The sequence below is a fragment of the Cupressus sempervirens genome, chromosome 5, assembly GCF_028749045.1.
Source record: "Cupressus sempervirens isolate cs-2001-9-10 chromosome 5, ASM2874904v1, whole genome shotgun sequence".
NCBI lineage: Eukaryota > Viridiplantae > Streptophyta > Pinopsida > Cupressales > Cupressaceae > Cupressus > Cupressus sempervirens.
This window is the reverse complement of record NC_143122.1, coordinates 360,337,289-360,358,904: the sequence shown is the minus strand read 5'-3', so window position 1 is coordinate 360,358,904 and position 21,616 is coordinate 360,337,289. Positions and strand designations below refer to the sequence as shown.

Genomic DNA, 21,616 nt, shown 5'->3' with positions numbered 1-21,616 from the left:
TATATATATAATACATATTATATTACACACACACACACACACACATATATATATATATAATGCATAATATATATTATATATTATATATATAGGATACTTATCTTAAGGACAATTTATCATCAATGAGGTAGCTTTAATAAAATCAATCCAATAAAAGCTACAACAAAGTCATGTCCCGTAGCTTATGTAAGTCATAGACATACATACATACACTCATACACACACACACACATATATTCTTATTAGTAATATGAGCCATAAAACAATGTTCATATAAATCATGAGTACAAATACTCAATGTAATGAGTATATCACTTTGACTGATGTTATACTTCAACATTCCCTCTTAGCAAGGGAGGAGTAACAAAAACATTTTATGAGACATCAAAATCAGGGATATCTATACTCAACATATTATCTGACTTTAACACTTTGAAATAGTGACTTGTCAAATAACTATAATCACAACGTTATGAACACTATCATAACATATATTATGATCTCTAATTGTCCGAAACAATATCTAGAGATGTCCATAATAACATAATAGATTCATTACCTATGATCTCTAATTGTCCGAAACAATATCTAGAAATGTCCATGGTAACATAATGGATTCGTTACCTATGATCTTTAATCTATGGTAATGTAATGGATTTGTTACCTATGATCTCTAATTGTCCGAAACAATATTTAAAGATGTCCATGATAACAGGCCTATCATTTGCAAGATTGTCACCTTACAAACAATTACCTTCTGTTTGTTTATTATAATGGTGTCCGGCAAAATCCGACCCAAAGAATCATGATAACAGGTCTACCATTTACAAGATCGTCATCTTATAATGGTTAGCTTCTGTTTATATATGTCAATGAAAGATCGTCACCTTTCATTACATATCACATGTGAAATAGTAACTACCATGAACCTAGTCATAGGGTGGTACAAATGGTTTTCACCTTATATTTCTCTCTCATAGAGGAGAGCACATTATAGAGAATTTCTCTTTTGAACTTCTCCTCATAGAGAAGATATCATCCAAAAAGGATTGCATCTCAAAAATTTCTCCCTTTGAACATCGATCTTGGGAAGTTAGGTCCTCTTATTACTTCCTCAGAAACTCTCTTTACCCAAGGATGCCTGTCAAACTCATCACTCCCTCATGATATACGTAGGAGTAGGCCCATCAACACCATGCAATCACCCACATGTTTTTCTATACTCCGTCTAAGTATCAATCTTTTAAGCTCCAACATTGCCTTCGAAGAAATGTCATACTCCCTCTTAATGTAGAAGAATCTCATAATCTTAATCACCAAAGATGTTTTCTTCAAGAGCCTCACGTTATCCATCTTAATCATCAAGGTCTTTGGATTTACTATCATTAGATTTAGTGTGCACAATAATTGGTAGCATATGTGAAGTACCAACCTTCTTTTCCTGTAAGAATATCCTCAAACATAAAGGAAAAGATCAAAGCAAATAACCCTTATAGTATGTATAGAATTACAAATAAATGAATAGATAAATGTAAAAGATACAAGTACTTATCTGCCCATGAGGGTCATGGAATATTTCCTTTTCTAAAGATGGTTCAAGTGGGAATGAAACATTGCCTATTATTCCCCCCACAATGTAAAATTTCTACTCATATATCATAGAACATTTTTACATCACATCAAATTTGACGACTTCTTTCTAAGTTCCAACTTGCTCTGTTCATCCATTGAAGCTCCAAACATTCATTAAGCTTAATAGTAGAAGCTAACACAAGCTTAATTGAGTATGATTGTGCCACTTGAATAACTCTACAACTTATACATCAAATTTCGTTTATCAAAGAGAGACTCGTAGATAGTTTAATTTAAAGTCACAACTTTCTTATGATGTGCACAAGGGGTAGGTTCATTCACATAGTTGTATAAATTTCAGTCCTCTTGATTGTTACAATTTATCGATCACTAAAAATTCCATCACAACATTTGTTTACTCCCTCTGAATCAATATGATTGATATCACTAACGGTTGATTAAACCATATCCTCTATCTGCTCCCTCTGATGAATGTGTCAGAATCCTTCTGAACATAAACCTTCTAAGCTTCTAAAATAAACTTCCCTTTAACAAAGTGTTAGACTTTCTTTGAATCTAATATCAATCCTCCTTTTCTTGCAAGAACATTCTTGGAGGAAAAGATCAAGACAAATGCTCGTGCAAAAAAACAAGTAAGCAAGATATTACAAAGATTAGATAAATAAAATACTCAAGGATAATAAATTCTCATTTGTACATCAGTAATTCTTTTATTTGATAATTCATTCTATTACACATTAATCTAAAAGAATGATCCTAATTATTTCAATATAATAAATATCTAATTTAAGTATATACATTAACCATATATGCATATATATAATTATTGATTTAATAATATAATTTTTTTTTAAAATATAGATTCGCCTTGTTCTATATCACTCAAAATATTTCATTTTCAAGATCATAAAAAGAAATAATACATACATATATATACTTACCTCTTATAATCTTTCTTGTGGGTCAACATGTAGGGATCATGAAACTCCTTCCCTCTTTGTGGTGGGCCACTTCACAAATGAATAAGTTATGGACTGCTTTACTAAAGGTTTACTATTCACTCCTCCTTATAGACTTTGTTTAGCAGGTTATGTGATCATGTCAACTTGCATATAAATTCCAATCTACTTCCTTCCACGTTAGATGTCAATCCTTTGACTTGGTCAAGTCTTGACAGTTATGATACCATGTCTCTCATTTGGGGTGACGATACCCCAAATCGGATGGTATTGCCCCTTGATGGAATTTACCACATCAGATGCTATCCCCATTGGCAGGTAGATTGATTTGTCTCCGATGGATAAAGTTGAATATGCATTCATCTTACTCAATAACCATGCTTCTCATGGTTGATGCATTCACAACAATTAGGACAATCATTATCGTTTATTTAGGGGCAACAATACATAGTCAGAATCCAGGAGATAATTCATGTGAGCTTTTTTCTTTATTCGCTTCTTCCACTATACACGTAACTCAAATTGCAGTGCTTTGAGTTCATCACCTTGAAGAATTTCTTTTATCTATATCAGCTAGTAGAGATGAATCACAGCAACCGACCATATAATGATTCTTTTACCCTTGTCAAACAATCATATCATTTGTATGAATGTGATGGAGAACTATGACAGTGGCTGTTTCTTGCCAATAGTTCTAGTGATCTCAGACTTGTGTGCTTTGTATGAATTCTACACTCTTCTCATATCTTTATTTAACGAGGATCAATAATTATGAAGCCTATGAAGTATCTTGATAATTATACTTTAAGGCCTGATTCCTATATGTTTTTAATCAGCATAATGGTGGTCCAAATCTTAGCAGGGAGCTTGTGTTTATTGAATGTATCTGGATTTCGATCAAAAGTTGTCTACACACACATCGCAACTGTGGACTCCAAATGTCTCACCATTTTAATAACTAGTAATAATTAGACATGAACTGCTTTCCATGCTCCTTAACGCAACATATTTTCATAGGAAAGAGCAACGGTTAATTTTCAATTGATATAGATCTGTGCAGGTGGACAAATCAAATCTGGTTTGTCAGTTATGAAACCCAACAACCACATATTCAAGGCACAAAGGAATTGTATATGTTACCATTGAAAAATTAATATAATGTAGTGTCAATGTAGTCCAATAAATGAACTCAATGATATACAATCAATGGTCATATTAAAAGATTTTGTTCTTGTGTTTTCGACTTTGACATGAACTGGTATTCACAGTATTATACTATTGTCATGCCTAGGTAATATTCTCTGCAACTTGAAATAATAGGTTCGATTCTGAATAGTTAATATTCTCTGCAACAGTTTCAATTCTTAATATGTTCGCCTTCACTCTTTGATGCACCATTGGATGCCTCTATTTTTATTTATTCTTCTGTGACTCCCCCGTGATAGCAAGCCAAGTTCCTTTGATATGTAATTGCTGCAAACTTAATCCCTTATCACATAACAAATTGCAGATGATGTCATCCCTGCAGTATATTGAACTCTCGAGTACTTTTGTGTTGAATATTAGGATCTACCTATAATTTCCATTCAATAACTAGAATTATCCTTGTATTAGTTTGGAAGGTCTTCCTCATTCACGTCACATTTGGTGAATAGGAATTGTGACCGTTTCTCAAAAAAAAACACACAGTAGTGGATTCATGGTGTTCCCATATTTTATTTATCAGTGGCAGTAGTTTTTTTTAAAATTTCATATAATACTTATGGTAAGTAAGAATCTTCCTAGTCTCTTCGTAATATTTTATGTCTGATCTAGATGCTATGTTCACTTTTTCTTTGTTACATTTGCAGTTGGCTTTGATACCATGTTAAAGTAACTAAGATTGTTTCTGCAAATGTATAATCATTGCCATTGTAATTGATGATTTCCAAATGCAGATTTGGATCTCATATAAATATCAGAGGAGACATGTCTCTTCAAGAGACATGAAGAGACATGTCTCTATAGTTAATCACCATTTAGTTTATAAATAACTATATGTATAACTCACCTTTAACATATATATAATATTAATATATTAATCATATATGTAATATAATATAATATTATTATATTATTATATAATAATATATATAATACATATTATATTACATATATCATATATATTATGTATATAAGATATATCATGCATAATATATAATATATATAATATATATAAGATGCTTATTTTAAGGACAATTTATCATCAATGAGGTAGCTTTAATAAAATCAATCCAATAGAGGCTACAATAGAGTCATGTCTCGTAGCTTATGTAAGTCATAGACATACATACATACACTCATATATATATATATATAAGTAATATGAGACATGAAACAATGTTCATATAAATCATGAATACAAATACTCAATGTAATGAGTATATCACTTTAACTGATGCGATACTTCAACAATGCAATTGCAGATAATCGCAGGATCTGGAGTTCGTGTATTTTGTGCCTATCTTGATAGCCCTTTGATTCCTTTAAATGAATCGCTCGTTGTCATTTGAAAACTTGATGTTAAGTAAGCTTTTTTTCATTCCAAAATTATAGTGAATTCTCCTTTGGCATATTTGCACATTTTGGAGCTTCCAACACTTCGAAATCCTTCTCAATGATGTTCACATGTAAACTCAGAATGCTTTCCCACCAACATCTTTAAGTAATTTTTAAATTTTTAAATTTTTTTTTGATCAAAATGCTTAGCACATCCCCACACAAACTCAGGTTTTAGTGCAGCCATTGGAAAAGGGGAGACCAAATGAATATTGCTTCTTTTATTTGAAGCATATCTTCTTGACAGGACGTCTCTATTCTTTTAAGAAATTCAGACATATATTGACTTGAAGAGTTCGTTGCAACATGAGAATTCTGAAAGTGAAAATATCTTTCAATGGGATTGAATCCATGGGGGTTTCAAGATTCAGACAATTGATGGGAGATCCATGGAGCATAAGTGTTCTACATATGATTTAGATACTTTTTGAATACTTTAGGAAGGCTGGAAATTGTTCGAACAACTTGTATTTTGGGCAATAATGGCCAAAATTGGGTTTCACAAGGTGGATTGCATCTAGACAAAATGGGGCTTTTCTTTTGAATGACTCAAAATGCAAGTTGGGAGAAGATAGATATACGTGGACGAGAGTTTTGTGCTTAAAAATGAGCCGTTTCCCAAAATTGGGTTTTGGAAATGCATTTACATGTGGTTAAAGCTCATTATTTTTACCTTGTGTAAATATGCAATTGGGTGTTAGAAGTCCTATTACATATTTGGTAATGTGGATTTAGGCAAATTTAGAGATGGAATGAATATTAATGCTGGAAATGTGAATGGATACTTGCATTCTTTGGAGAACTTTTACATATTTGGTAATGTGGATTTAGGCAAATTTAGAGATGGAATGAATATTAATGCTGGAAATGTGAGTGGATACTTGCATTCTTTGAAGAACTTTCATCATTTTCTTCACAAAGTTCAAATAAATCAAAAAGAAAACAAAACAAGCACACAAAGTATTTACAAAAACAATGAAAAGGAAAGAAAAACATATCTCTTGCTTTGACACAAATTGATAACTTGGAACAAAAATCTAGGGCTGCATTCAAACAAATGGAAGACAAAAAGCAAAATACTGTGCAAAATAAGCAATATCATCAAGAAATGCAAACAAAACTCATGTCTTACACTTACTTGGAGAGCAAAGAGCAAAATCCCAATGTACACTCAAACCTTAATAACTTTTGATTGACAACTCCGATTAAGCTGCAAGATATCTCAAAATGAGGGCGAGATCAAAAGCAAGAGATTGAAGGAAACAAAAATACAAAAGCAAACCAAACAAACACTAAAAAATGCAAAAAAGGACTTTGAAGGCCTCAAACATCAAGTATTGACTAACAAACTGAAAAAACAAAAAAGGCTTGATGAGAGCCTTCAGTAAAAAGACTCATTTTATGGATTGAGAATAATTGATTGATAAATCTTCTCCAATTGAATAGTGAGTTACCTTAGAGAAACATGAAACTTAATTGGAAAAGGTTTCATAGTGTTGCCTTCATTTTGTGATGATAAAATGAAGGACAACAAGATGCGTAGGATAGTAAATTAGCTATCATTTGCAATTGATTTGGTGTAATTTGGTGAAACTAGTGAAGACAGAATCATTTACCAAATTTTGTTTGCAAACCCTCACCTACCTAGGGTTTTGAAAATAAATGGCTCTAACTTGACTTGTCATCCTTGGAAAATCATGGCCTTTGGTGGAAGGTCAAGTTTATCAATTTTGCTATAGGATTATGAAGTTTATAGACATGGAAGTAAGTGCCGTAATGAGTTATGGGTGTTGAGTAGCCAGCCATCTCTATGTGGCTTGATTAAATTGTCATAGTGATTGCGTTTGCATTGGGCTTGGAGACTGAGTTAGGCATAATCAATGGTGGATTTGGTGGGTTGGAGTTTGGGTAGAGATGATCCAGTGATTGGTTTCCAGAGATCAATCCATTTGTGAGGTGTTGCTTTGGAAAAGTGGTCAAATTGGCACTTAGGCCTAGGAGATCAGTGCCATCTTGACATATGTTATAAAGCATCCAATAGGGTATTTTAAAGTGTACCAGGTTTAGTGGGTTGTTTTAGGGAGTCCTAAGTTGTAGGCCTAAAACTGTGAAAGGAGTGTTGGTAGGACATTAGGCCTAATTGTGGTATCCTATCCATTGCACTTTGATCAAACTCATTGGTTGGTTGGGATGAGTTAACAAGTTCTTATTTCCAGGGAGGATAATTGCAGGAGTCTAACTCATTCTCTTGGAGGTCGGAATCCAAATACCGTATGTACCTAGGGTTAAGCCTATTCGGCACAATGGATTGCTTAAGTGTTTTTTGATGTGAGAAGTGTTGAGAGGGATTGTCAAGTATGACAAGGAGTACTGTAGGATAGTGAGAAGTCCTTAGACATGTTAGGGTGTGCTAAACTTGTTAGATAGTTATAATAAGGAAGAATTGTGGGTGTCAATGTCAATCATTGCTTTCATCGAATATGAATCACATTCATTGAATCAAAGCAATTTTGTAGTATGAATCACATTCACCAAATCAAAATAATACTATTTCAAATATTATGCACTTATTACTAATATAGATGCATTCTCGTGAGGTAGAAGAAAATTTCAATTGTATGTATAGAGATTGCATAAACTATGAAAATCATACATGTGACTAGACTACTCTAATGGATACAAAACAATGCAAATATTGAGATAAGGAACTTACGATAGTCTTTTATAGAAGTGAACCATAGAACTTCCCAACAACTGAAGAGATGCACGGTCTTCACAAAGGAAGATAGTTATACTAATGACGGTGATCATTATTAGTATCAAACAAAATCAATGTAATGACGGTGATCATTGTTAGTATTTTTCATTTCAATCTAGGTTGAGTGACTTGTTTCCATAGGAAAATGAAGTCCATGGAAAGTTAGTTCACAAGAAAGTTTGTCCGCAGGAAAGTTTGTCTACAGGAAAGTTTGTCTACGGCAAAGTTCTCCACGGAAAAGTTTGTCCATTAGAGAATATTTAGTCCACAGGAAATGGTTCCGCAGAAGCCCTTCTTGTAGTCTGTTTCTTTAAGTTGCCAAGTGTTGAACTCATTGGCAGTATTTCTTTATTGCACCCTTTGTAACTGTCGACACTCTCTGTGTGGGATTCTTGAATTTCTGTCCACAAGATGTAATGATCATACTTCAGCAGTTACTTTCATGCAGGCAGCAATGAGAACATTATGGACAAGTTGCATACTCATGTTAGAGACACGATTTTGATATGCATGCAGAGAGTGAGGAACATAAAGAGGTTTTTCTAATTCTTTAGGTAGTGTGTGAATCAGATGGTGAAGTTTTCATTTGAAGCAAGAAGACAGTGATAGAAAATGAGGAAAGAAGAAATTGCTGCGTCTGTATTCTTGTCTATAGCATTTCATCACTTCATGATGAAAAAAGATTAAAAACTGGTTGTAATACAGTTACTTCATCAATTAGCAGGAGGTTGTGGCCTCTAGAGGTAGTTGCCTCAGTCTGATAAGGTTGAAGCTTGCTTTTTGTTGAGAAGGTTGGAGCCTTGGATGTACTGGGTTGTAGCCCACATTTGTAGTGATTAGTGATACCGTGGTTTTTACCCAAAAGGGTTTCCATGAGAAATTCTTGTGTCTTTGTTTTTCTTTGTGTTCTTTCATTTGCATATACTTTTAAATATTTGAAATACTGATTCACCCCCTCCCCCTTTCAACATTTCTTAAGTTTTTCAATTGGTATCAGACCCGAGTCTCTCCTTCAAATCTTAAAAGCTAGAGAGTATAGCTGACCTGTGTCACCATGAGTGGTTTAGAAGGTCTTGCCACAAACCATGCACCCTTATTTGGTGGAACCAACTGTGCCTTTTGGGTTTTGCGTATGAAAACATACATTATTTCATTAGGCTGTGATGTTTATCTTAGTATGGTCAATGGATACACCATTCCAGCCCAACCACCCTCTGATTCTGATGATAAAATGGATTTTGAGAACAATGACAAAGCCATGAATGCCTTATTATGTGGACTGATTGAATCTGAATTTGCGAAAGTCATGCATTGCACCTTAGCCAAAGAGGTATGGGATAAGTTATTCAATGCCTATCATGGAGATGTCAAAATTAGGAATGCCAGTGTTCAAACACGTAGGGTTGTTTTTTAAAGTCTTCGCATGAAAGAAGATGAGAGCATTACTGCCTATTTTCTTCGGGTTGATGAAGTTGTCAATGCATTGAAAGGCTTAGTACAAAATACTGTGGAGAAAATAGTGGTTCAAAAGATTCTTCGCTCTCTTACTATGAAGTTTAATGCTAAGGTATCTGCTGTTGAAGAAATGTCTGATATAGATGCTCTCACCATTGATATGTTGCATGGTATCTTAACTACCTATGAGATGTGAACCACTGTTGAAGGTACTTTCAAAAGTGAGATGGCATTCAAAGCATCTGACACTAGTAAGGACAAGGAGAAAAAACCAAGTGAAAGCTTAGATGAAGGCTCAAATGACGAAATTGCAAACCTTGTGAGGAAGCTGAAAATGGTCTTAGCAAGAACACAGGTAAAATCTCTTTGAAGTGTTTTAACTGTGGGAAACAAGGCCACTTTGCATCTAAATGCCCTTTTGAGAAATAAGATGACAACCGAAATGAAAGGAATGCAAAGGCTAGAAGAACAAGAAGATTCTCCAAACGTCATTGGAAAGCTGATGAGACAAAAAGGGTATTATAATCTAAAGATGGCAGTGATAATTCTTCTAACAGTGAGGATGATCCTCAAAATGATGATTTTGTTCATGACTATTGATGATTTGAATTTGGAACAACATATAAATTGTGGAGTTCCAAAGTTTGATGGCTCAAATTTCACAATATGGAGCTTTAGAATGATGACCTACATCAAGGCTCTTAGTCTTGAGGTTTTGGGAATGTGTCTCAGTAGAATATGTTCCACCCCTTAATCCTCTAAATTCTGAAAAAGGGGTGCCCACAAATGTAAAGGCAGTGAGTGCTGTCATAAGCTGTCTCGAAGATTTTCTACATGACTAAGTTCTACATCTCAATACTGCCAAAGAAATTTGGGATCTATTACACAATACCTATGACAAAGATCTTCGAAAGGACACGGCTCGTATAGCCATGGAGGACACTGAACTTGAAGACCAAGATTGCTTGAAGACATGGCTATGGATGATGATGAAGTGGACCTAGAGCTTGAATTGGTTGCAGCTCTGGTTGAAATTAAGAAGCTCAAGAAGAGAGTGAAGAAAAGTTGAAGATTACTATGACTCTTATTGAAGCTCAAAAACACTTGACTGATCTAAAAATTCAAAATGAGGAGGCCAAGATAATTTGTGAGAATCAGATTTAGTTGAAGGAAGGCAACATTTCCAAGCTAGAAGCTGAGATTGTTTCAATCTGAATCATTGGTAAATCTACTACCCTCTCTAGTTTGGAGTAATGAAATAATAACATGTTCTTCGATGACATTCTTGCCTCTCAAAAATCAACTCTTGACAAGAAAAGAGGTGGATGTGAAGAAGGTGATGTAGAAGTTGATGAAAGCCAACTTCAGAGCTCGCCAAGATCACCTGCATGCAAATAACCTGTTGACGAGAAATTGAAGAAGGAAATGTAGGTCTTGGAGAATCTCAACGGTGTGAGAGAAATTATATTGCAACAATGAAAAATGAAATTGTTGTACAATATGAGATGATATGCAAATACACTAGGAGAGCCTATTTATAAAGACCTCTAGGAAGCTTGTAGAACAAGCTAGAAAGTACTAGGAGATAAGTGTGACAACTAAGCATACGTCCACAAAAGGTGGATTATCCTCTATGTAGGTGAGAAGATAAGTATGACTAAGTAGGAACAAACTCCCGTGTTGTCAACAACTCCTAGATGACAACTAATAAATAAATGCAATTAACCTAGGTAAACTTAAGTAAAGCGTAAATAATAATAATTTACTCTAACACCCCCCTTAAGTGCAACTTAAGGGAATGCATGTAAGCTCACAAAAGTTAAGATGAAATGCATAATGGGTCCCAACAACAAGGCCATGTTAGGTACCCATGTACAATGCAAAGAAATGCAGTGCAATCTCTATAAACCGAAGACAAAGGAGAAAATCCAGTGGGAAAAACCCCTCTCCAAAAAGAGATAGCTGAAAACCTAGTGAAGGATTGAAGAAGCCTCCAACTAGAGGAATGTCCCAGAAAACAGGAACAAAGAGAAGATCATAAAGAGCATCAGTGAAGCATGAAAAAGCCACAAACTTTGTCAGAAAGAAATTGCCAATCTGAAGAACCTCCATGGAAATAGAAGGCTAAAAACCAAGAGTGTCTATATGGTAGATGATCCATCTCACTGAAATGCATAGGTAGCCAGCCACTGCAATCGCCTCGCATATAGGATCACATACTGAATACATAGCTTACTCCATCGAACCATCTAACCAAGGAAGCATTAGAAACAACAGAAGAACCCCCCCTTAATGCAGACAGGGTGAGGTGACAGGCAACTGAGAAAGTGGGCCAAAGGACCTTTGTAGAAAGAACCAAGAATAGCGAGAGAGAGGAAATGGTACAAACACTTATAAAGGCACATATCACTGACACATCATGGGGATAATGTCGTGGAAAGGACACACACTTGACAAAGGAAGAGGGCACTAAAAAGGCATACAACTATCCCCCCCATGGCACTTTATAATATAGTGCAAGTACAACTGTCTCAAAATAACGTTCAGGATCCCAAAATGCAAGAGTGGCACTTAATCTCAGTGCGTTTGCATAAAGATGCTTACAAATGATGTCAACAATGATCAGAAAGGGAAAAAAGCTGATACGATAGATAGTACAACTCAAAAGAAAAAATGATCCTCGGACCTAGAACACCCAAGATATCCACCATGTTGCAGAAAAGAAAAAGATATGATAGAAAGAGCATGGGGCAAAATCTGAAGGAAATTACATCATTTCTGAAAAGTAGACAGAACTAGCTTTCCAAAAATATAACGTTTTCAAAAAACGAAGATGGGATGCACAAGATATGCTTGTCGGAGTGAAAATAGGACATCCAAATCCAACTTCGACTGCAAAAAATAGGCAACAAAACTACATCAAAACCAAAATATACCTGCACCAATGTCTCCATCTCGGAACTAGCTTTCTAGCGCTTCTTTCGGATCGGAAAAAGACCTCCGTATGCTCAAGTTATGGCCAAAAAACCGTGAGTAGGTTAAAAAGGGACCTAAAGAGGATGCAGGAGTGTTGATGCATTGTTGACGTCATGTTGTCACGACCTTAAATTTGATGGCTTGGAGGCCATCGAGGCAAAAAAAAAAGATTGCCACGTGGCATCCACGTTGCAGGACAAATATCTGACGTGGCACGACCATGTGGCAGGTGCTGACGTGGCATGTGCAGAAAATGCTAATTGTCTAGGGGCTACAGAGCGGAGGAACCTGACGGAGGTGGCTGCAAGGGCGGCAAACTTGGCTGCGCGGTGGTGGGCGGGAGGCCGTAGTCGGCGGCGGTGGTTGGTTGGAGGGCCGGTGGCAGTGGCGGGGCTTTGGCGTCGTAGTGGTAGCACGACTCACTGTGGCGGACGCTGGGCTGAGTGCAGGAGGCGTAGCGGCAGCGTCGGGGTGGCAGTTGGGCTGAGCGGCCGCTGTGGTCGCTTTTATATATATTTTTATTATTTTCATACAAAAATCATTCGTACGGCCTCTTCGAAGGCAAAAATATTTTGCTAGACACTATAGTCACCAAAAATGGAAAATTTTATATGGATTCTGACTGTAATGGGCCTTCTGAGCGTAATGGCAGCGTCCGTTTGAGCCCAAAGTGCTCCAAAAAAATGCTCTAACTTCCGATTGAAGAAAAAATCACAAACAAACTAGGATTAGTGTCTCCGAATCGTGGCTTCAAAAGTCCTTTGATCTAGGAAGCAACGGGGAGTCTCTGATACTATGTAGAAGTTGATGAAAGCCAACTTCATAGTTCACCAAGATCACCTGTATGCAAATAACCTGCTGAAGAGAAACCAAAGAAGGAAAGGTAGGGCTTGGAGAATCTCAACAGTGTGAGAGAAATTATATTGCAACAATGAAAAATGAAATTGCTGTACAATATGAGATGATATGCAAATACGTTAGGAGAGCCTATTTATAAAGGCCTTTGGGAAGCTTGTAGAACAAGCTAGAAAGTGCTAGGAGATAAGTGTGACAACTAAGCATACATCCACAAAAGGTGGATTGTCCTCCACATAGGTGAGAAGATAAGTATGACTAAGTAGGAACAAACTCCTGTTGTCAACAACTCCTAGATGACAACTAATAAATAAATGCATTTAACCTAAGTAAACTTAAGTAAAGCATAAATAATAATTATTTACTGTAATAGGTGAAAGCTCTCTATCAAAAAGAAAGGGTCAGCTGAATTCAAGCAATGGGCAACATGCTATCTCTAAAATCATGCAAGCTGACAAGGTGAACAAACCTTTTTTTTTATGATTATTGTTTTTCATGTAATTACTTTGGGCACAAAGCCATTGATTGCAAGGTTGGTTATAGAAGAAAGTCCTACAACTTTTAAAGAAATGCCTTTGGTTCTTTCAAGAGGCTTAATCGAATATGCTACAGCTGTAATAAGTTTGGTCATACTTAAAGGTTCTGCAAGAATTATGGTACAGGGTCATTTAGAAAGGCTGAAACTAAGAGCATGCCAAAAGTTGTCAAGGTGTGGAGGAAGAAGAACCAAGAGAGTCTCTCAAGGCTCTGGTTGTCTTAACTGCTCTTCTAGCTAAAAATGAAAAGGATATATGGTACATTGGTAGTGGCTGCTCAAGACATATGACAGATGATTTAAGTAAGTTTCATTCCATTAATCCTATGAAGAGTGAAAAAATAAGATTTGCTGGTAGTTCTTCGGCTAGAGTTGCTGGAATAGGTAATGTCTTAATGAATAATGGTCAAACTACTGTTGAAAATGTTCTCTATGTTAGAGGGCTAAAACATAATTTGTTAAGCATGAGTCAATTGTGTGATCAAGGGTATGATCTTGGTTTCAGTTCAAACTCTTTCATTATTAAGCAAGGGGGAGATGTCATTGCAAATGCGACTAGGGAAATTAACAACCTTTACATTCTTGAGGACTCTAATGCTGAAACTTCTTGTTTGAGTAGTATGGATGATGCTTGGCTTTGGCACAAGCGTCTTGGGTACATCAATTTTGACAATCTAGTCAAGATCAACAAGAAGGAAGCAGTTAGAGACATGCTGAAGATAGAAAAGCCAACTGATATTGTTTGCAAGAACTGTCAAGAAGGCTAGCAAACTAGAGTTTACTTGAAACCAAAAGAACATACCAGCGCCAAGCCACTTGAGTTAGTGCACACGGACCTTTGTGGGCCAACTAGGACAACAAGCGTTCAATGTGAGAGCTATTTTATGTTGCTGATTGATGATTATACACGAATGACACAGGTTGCTTTTCTAAAAGAAAAATCAAAAGCTTTAGAAAAATTTAAGGTGTTTAAAGCTCTAGTTGAGTATGAAATTGATTTGAAGATCAAATGTTTGCTTTCAAATAATGGTGGAGAATTCACATCTACTGAGTTTATGAGCTTCTGTGAACTTCATGGCATTAGAAGATAGGTTTCAACCCCAAGAACTCCACAACAAAATGGTGTTGTGGAAAGGAAAAATAGAACAGTCCAAGAGATGATATGTTGTTTGATGAATGAAGGGAAAGTAAGTGATACATTTTGGAAAGAAGCTGTCCATACAACTGTGTATATTCAAAATAGGTCCTTATTAAGGTCCGAGTTCAACAAGACTCCATATGAACTTTGGAAAGGTAAACCAGCTATAGTCAAGTATTTTAAATCTTTGATAGCCCATGTTATATTAGAAGAGATGAAGACAACTTGGGTAAGTTTGATTCTAGAAATTCACATCTAATGAGTTTATGAGCTTCTGTGAACTTTGTGGCATTAGAAGATAGGTTTCAACCCCAAGAACTCCACAACAAAATGGTGTTGTGGAAAGGAAAAATAGAACAGTCCAAGAGATGATATGTTGTTTGATGAATGAAGGGAAAGTAAGTGATACATGTTGGAAAGAAGCTGTCCATACAATTGTGTATATTCAAAATAGGTCCTTATTAAGGTCAAGTTCAACAAGACTCTATACGAACTTTGGAAAGGTAAACCAGCTATAGTCAAGTATTTCAAATCTTTGGTATCCCATGTTATATTAGAAGAGATGAAGATAACTTGGGTAAGTTTGATTCTAGAGCTGATGAAGGGATATTTCTTGGGTACTCCTCAAAGAGCAAAGCTTATAAGTGTTACAACAAAAGGTTACATAAAATAGTTGAAATGCTAATGTTAATATTTATGAGGTTAGTAACAATTCTAGTGAGAATATGGATAGCCCAAATGAAGAAAAAACTCAAAGCAGTACTACTGTATCTTCTTCATCACCTCCCACACAAGCTGGAACAGCCAACAAAAGTGTTGAAGATAACAAAGGAAAGATTCAATCGCATATTGCAAATGAATTTCCTTCACATAACAAAGCTGAAACCTCACATGGGCATTTTGAGCATGATATTCAAGGTGAAAATGATGATTCCCCTTTATTTAAAACTCCTCCTAAGTTTGTTGAAAAGAATCATCCCTTAGATCAAGTAATTGCTGAAAGAAGAACAAGGGCTACTAGAAAGGATGTTAATTATGTTGAGGGTGATGATCTTTCGTTCATGTCTTTCTATGAGCCAAAATGTTATGAAGAGGTAGCTAAGGATGAGAACTAGATTGCGGTGATGAAGGAAGAGATAGAGAAAATCGACAAGAGCAATACTTGGGAGCTTGTGCCAACACCCAAGGATAAGAATGTGATTGGGACAAAATGAGTGTTTCGTAATAAGGTAAATGAAGAAGGTAAAGTTGTTAGAAACAAAGTTCGGTTAGTTTGCAAAGGCTACTCACAAGTTGAAGGTGTGGATTTTGATGAGACTTTTGCTCCTGTTGCTAGGCTAGAATCAATTAGAATATTTCTCGATTTTGCCTCCTTTAAAGGTTTTAAGGTATTTCAAATGGATGTGGAATCAGCATTCTTAAATGGTGACTTGAATGAAGAAGTTTATGTGAAACAACCGGATGGCTTTGTGTTGACTAATGATCTGGACAATGTGTGCAAGCTGAAAAAGGCACTCTATGGCTTAAAACAAGCCCCTAGGGCTTGGTATGACACGCTGGACAACTACTTACAGCAGCGAGGATTGAAGAAAGGGTATGTGGATAGCAATTTGTATGTCAAGAATGAAGGTAACAACACTCTTATTGTTGTCTATGTTGATGATCTGATTTTTGGTATTTATAACCCCAAAATGAACAAGAAATTTGCTGATTGCATGAAAAATGAATTCGAAATGTCTATGATGGGGGAGCTATCTTATTTTCTTAGGCTGCGAATTAGTCAGTCAGCTGAAGGTATTTTTATTTCAAAAGCTAAATATGTCAGAGGGCTGCTTAAAAGGTTTAAGATGGAAGATAGCAATCTAGTTAGCACTCCCATGGAAACCAGATGCAAACTAAGCAAGGATGATGTATCCCTTAGTGTTGACCAAACTTTCTACATGTCTATGGTAGGAAGTTTGTTGTTTGTTACTGCCACCAGACCAAAAATCATGCAGGTTGTTTATGTTGCTAGATTTCAAGCATCTCCCAAGCAAACACTTGTTAAAGCTGTTGAGAGAATTTTTAAATATTTGAAAAACACTACTGACTATGGTCCTTGGTTCCCTAAGAGTTCTGATTTCTCTCTTACAGCATTTACAGATGCAGATTGAGATGGTTAGGTGGATGACAAAAAGAGCACAAGTGGGTGTGCTTTCTTCCTAGAAAATTGTTTGGTTTCATGGCTCAGCAAGAAACAGTCTTGCACTTCTTTATCTATTGTTGAAACAAAATATATTGCAGCAGTTTCATGTTGCACTCAGGTAATTTGGATGCAAAACACTTTGATTGATTACAAGATTTAGTTTGATAATCCCATCTGCATATATTGTGATAATACGAGTGCCATTGATATTTCTAAGAATCCAATTATGCACTCCCACACCAAGCACATTCCTATTATCATTATTTGAAAGAGCAAGTTGCTAACAACATGGTCAAGCTAGAATATGTTTGTTCAAAGGAACAAGTTGTTGACATTTTTACAAAACTTGTTATCTTGGGAATGCTTTGAGTATCTTCGAAACAAGCTTGGTGTTCTTTTGCCTAATTAAATGGCATATGTTCAAGGGGAGATTTTCATTGCTATATCTCATGGTCATTGATGTCGAAGGGGGAGTTATGTTGTATGCTTGCAGGGGGAGTTGTATGTTCTTATGTCGTTTGCTTGTAGGAGGAGTTGTATGTTCAGCTTTAGAACAACTCAGGTTTAGGAATATTTTGGTATCAATATGGGTTGCAATCAATAAAAAATAGGGGGAGATTGTCAGTATTTTTCATTTTAGTCTTCTAGGCTGAGTGACTTGTTTCCACAGGAAAATGAAGTCCACAGAAAGTTAGCCCACTGGAAAGTTTGTCTACGGGAAAGTTTCTCCATGGGAAAATTCTCCACAGGAAAATTCTCCACGGGAAAGTTTGCCCATGGTAAAGTTCTCGAAGGGAAAGTTTGTCCACGATAAAGATCTCCAAGGGAAAGTTTGTCCACTGGAGAATATTTAGTCCTCGGGAAATGGTTCCGCGGAAGCCCTTCTTGTAGTTTGTTTCTTTAAGTTGCCAAGTGTTGAACTACTTGGTAGTATTTCTTCACTACACCATTTGTAACTTTCGACACTCTTTTTGTGGGATTCTTGAATTTCTGACCGCAAGATGTAATGATCATACTTCAGCGGTTACTTTCATACAGGTAGCAGTGAGAACATTACAAATAGGTTGTGTACCCATGTCAAAGACACGATTTTGATATGCATGCAAAGAGTAAGGAACATAAAGAGGTTTTGCAATTCTTCAGGTAGTGTGTGAATCGGAGGGTGAAGTTTTCATTTGAAGCAAGAAGATAGTGATAGAAAATAAGGAAGAAAGAAATTGCGGTGTCTGTATTCTTGTCTACAACATTTTATCAGTTCATGATAAAACAAGATTAAAAACTGGTTGTCATACAGTTAGCAGGAGGTTGTGGCCTCAGTCTAATCTGGTTGAAGCGTGCTTTTTGTTGAAAAGGTTGGAGCCTTGGATGTACTGGGTTGTAGCCCACATTTGTTGTGATTAGTGATACCATGGTTTTTACCCAAAAGGGTTTCCACGAGATAAAATCTCGTGTCTCTGTTTTTCTTTGTGTTGTTTTAGTTGCATTTACTTTTAAATTTTTGAAATATTGATTCACCCCCTCCCCCTCAACATGTCTTAAGTTTTTCAATCATAAATTATGAACAAATAACATACAAGTCGAAGCATGACCACAATGCCATGCCATTTTACTCACAATGGCAATACATCCTTTCTAAATGGTGCCAAGTCATCCTTTCTCAGTGGTTCCAAGTTATCCTTCCTTAGTGGTGAGGAAGGCTTTCACGACAAGAATAATATATGGAAGAAAAACATGGTTCGAAAGGCGACAACATGACCATTGAATGACAAGCCATTTAATATCTCTAGCTTGGTAGTGATGAAAGATGGAACTCATTGGAACCCAATCAAAGAGCATATACAACTCATTAATGCTTGCACGTGATACCAAAAGACTGAGCGAAAATAATATAAGAGAGATGTGCATCACTTCATAAGAGTACATATAAACTAGAGTAAAGAACAACATATACAAAGACATGAAGAAGTCTCTGCTGAAGATGGAGAGCAACTCTCGTTAAAACAAGGCAGAGAATCAATAAAACATACTCCCAAGTGCTTGAACCAAGAAATGATTGATACAGACCAGTAAGTAGGAGCTGAGATGAATCATGCAGGTATGAAGGAGGTCTATTGCAGCTACCTCATCTTTAACAGAAGGCACTAACATGATCAGCTAGTAGCTAATTTTGGTCACAAATACAAGTACACATCCATTACAGGAGTATAAATGTAAGCTTTAGTTTAAAGAAATAGCTCTCTTGGATGTATAAATATTGTTAAATGTATATAAAAATCATGGAATATGAAATTCATGGCATTAAAACAAATACCAAAAACTATAATTCAATGGCTCAGAGGAGGTTGTATCACTGATCCCAACATAAGAAGTCATGTACTGGCGTAAAAGATAGGTGTTGGATAATGAGGTAGCCATGATATTTGGTTGTCTTTATTGTTAGTGTGCATATTTGAACGAGGAATTTTTTACTACTTTTTCCTTGAAGCCTCTTCAATACTACATGTTTTTTTAACAAGCTTGTTAATGAAGAGGAATGATTAAGTAAAAAGATAAATAGTGATGTTCTATTTTGACTTTATCTAGGATATTAATAGGTGGGATTCTTCCATGAGTTGTCTATGGAAGGCATGATTGGTACATTTTACCTTATGAAAATGACATTTCTTGTAAACTATGGCTTAACTTGTATTTGTCAGTTCACGGATTGTATCATACAAAGTTTGCCTTTGGTAGCACTTTATGCTAAACATGTTATCCAATGTATGAAACAAGATAATGCTTGATTGTCGCTTTGACTATGAAGATGCAAATTCTTGCAACATGTGATATGTATTTTGCAGATTTTTATGATCACGATTCATCATTGGTCTGTTGCTTAGACTTTTAGTGCAATGGGGGTTTGGGAACAACGCCAAAATCCGATTGAGGGGTAGTATCCCTCTTGAGGGTCTAAGAGTAGTGCCCCTAGCTGGGTCAAGGGGTAGTGATATCATGGGGTTCTGGGACATGTCCGCTGCTGTGTTGATGTGATACAATGCGATTGAAGAGGTGGAGCCCATGCCACCAACCCAAATGAAGATGTTTGAAACCACACACACCTTATTGGAACACATCATTCTTATGTTTTTTTTTAAAACTCTAGATTGGCATGTCATAAACCGAACAAGCATTCAAGTTTTGTAAATTTTTTTTAATATGAAATTAGCCGAGCCTTTTGTTTGGGCTTGCCAAGACAAGCTGAGCCCAGTGAGTCTCCAGGCTAGACAAGTTTTGGAAACACTCGGAGACTCGGTTTGCTTGGCTCACTTTGGAATCGCCATATCTTGGTGAGTCTTGTGTCTTTGATTTGTATTTCATTGTGCATAAGTCCCAAGAGTACATATGGATATTTATCGTCTCAAATATTATATTATCCCCTTAGGAATATTGATATGTAAACCTATAAAACTATGCTTTAAATTTCTTACGTGTCATCAAGAAGTGCTTCAATTTTTTTTTCCCTTGCAATAAAGTAGCTGGAGCATTTCAGAATATTACACAAGGATTATGAACATTTCTTCAAGTTGAGTTTTTCCTGGTTCAAATTGAAGCATCTCTCAATTGAAAGCTTTGCTTTATATAATAGAATCTCTGATCCTTATTGAATTTCTATTTTTTTTGTATTCATGTAGAAGTTGGATCAGGGTTGAACGGTCCTCTTATTAGCTGATTATATGAAGAATGTCTTTGTTGAAGCATCTTTAGACAAAATTCAAGTTAAATTTTAAACTCAGTTTTGAAGTTATTTTGTTTATTTTTAACAAAAAATGAGTGTTTTTCTTATTTGTATTGCTATTATTATTGCATTTTACAGGTCCTTCTCACAGATGGCTGAACATGGAGAGTAATAAATGTAAGGCATGGGACACAGGCGGTATCTTCTTAGCAGCTGTAAATGTTCTTTCTCAAAATGGCATGATAAGTAGACATGAAAAATATAATGTAATCGATGAACTGAAATTTATTAAGCAGAGGTATTGAGCTTTCTCAATGGAGCCTGTTTTGTTAGCATTTATTTCATTTATATGGGTTTCTTATGAATTATAATTTCAATTATAAATTGCTCTTGTGCATATGGATGACAGGTTTCCAACTCTTCAAGTTTTGGGTATTCAGCATGGACTTTCAAATGGCTTTGCACATGATGCTAATGAAATAAAAAACACTATTTTAAAGGAATACATCACGTTTCCCGTGCTTGTGTCTTCCATGGATTTTAGCAAGGTTGGTTATATGAGAAAATTACAGCTATTCCACCTTCAATTCAGTTTATATGGTTTCTTGAAATTCTGTATTGTATTTGTAGATTCACAAAACCTCTAATTCTAATTCATCAACTAGTGTTTGTGTAGTTAATTCTTTTTCTAAGTTTAATTTTTGGGTTCCATTTGTGTGACATGCTTCAGTTTAGACTATCACTGAACATTCCATAGCAAATCCTCCCATGAAATGTATCCTTTTTATAAATGTAAGGAGGGTTTCTTTCCTTAGAATGCGAGATCTCTTGAAAAAAACTGTACAATTC

At 35.8% G+C, this 21,616-nt stretch overlaps 1 protein-coding gene across 2 annotated transcripts in view; it reads left to right on the top strand.

Moving 5' to 3' along the window:
• The window catches only part of EMB1974 (NHL domain-containing protein), a 230,278-nt gene that overhangs the window by 65,910 nt on the left and 142,752 nt on the right, over positions 1-21,616 (top strand). For both annotated transcript variants that reach the window (XM_089830348.1, XM_089830347.1), the window contains exons 4-5: positions 20,906-21,065; positions 21,177-21,315. In XM_089830348.1, the coding sequence (XP_089686474.1) occupies positions 20,906-21,065; positions 21,177-21,315 (299 nt within the window). The remainder of the gene's footprint in view (positions 1-20,905; positions 21,066-21,176; positions 21,316-21,616) is intronic.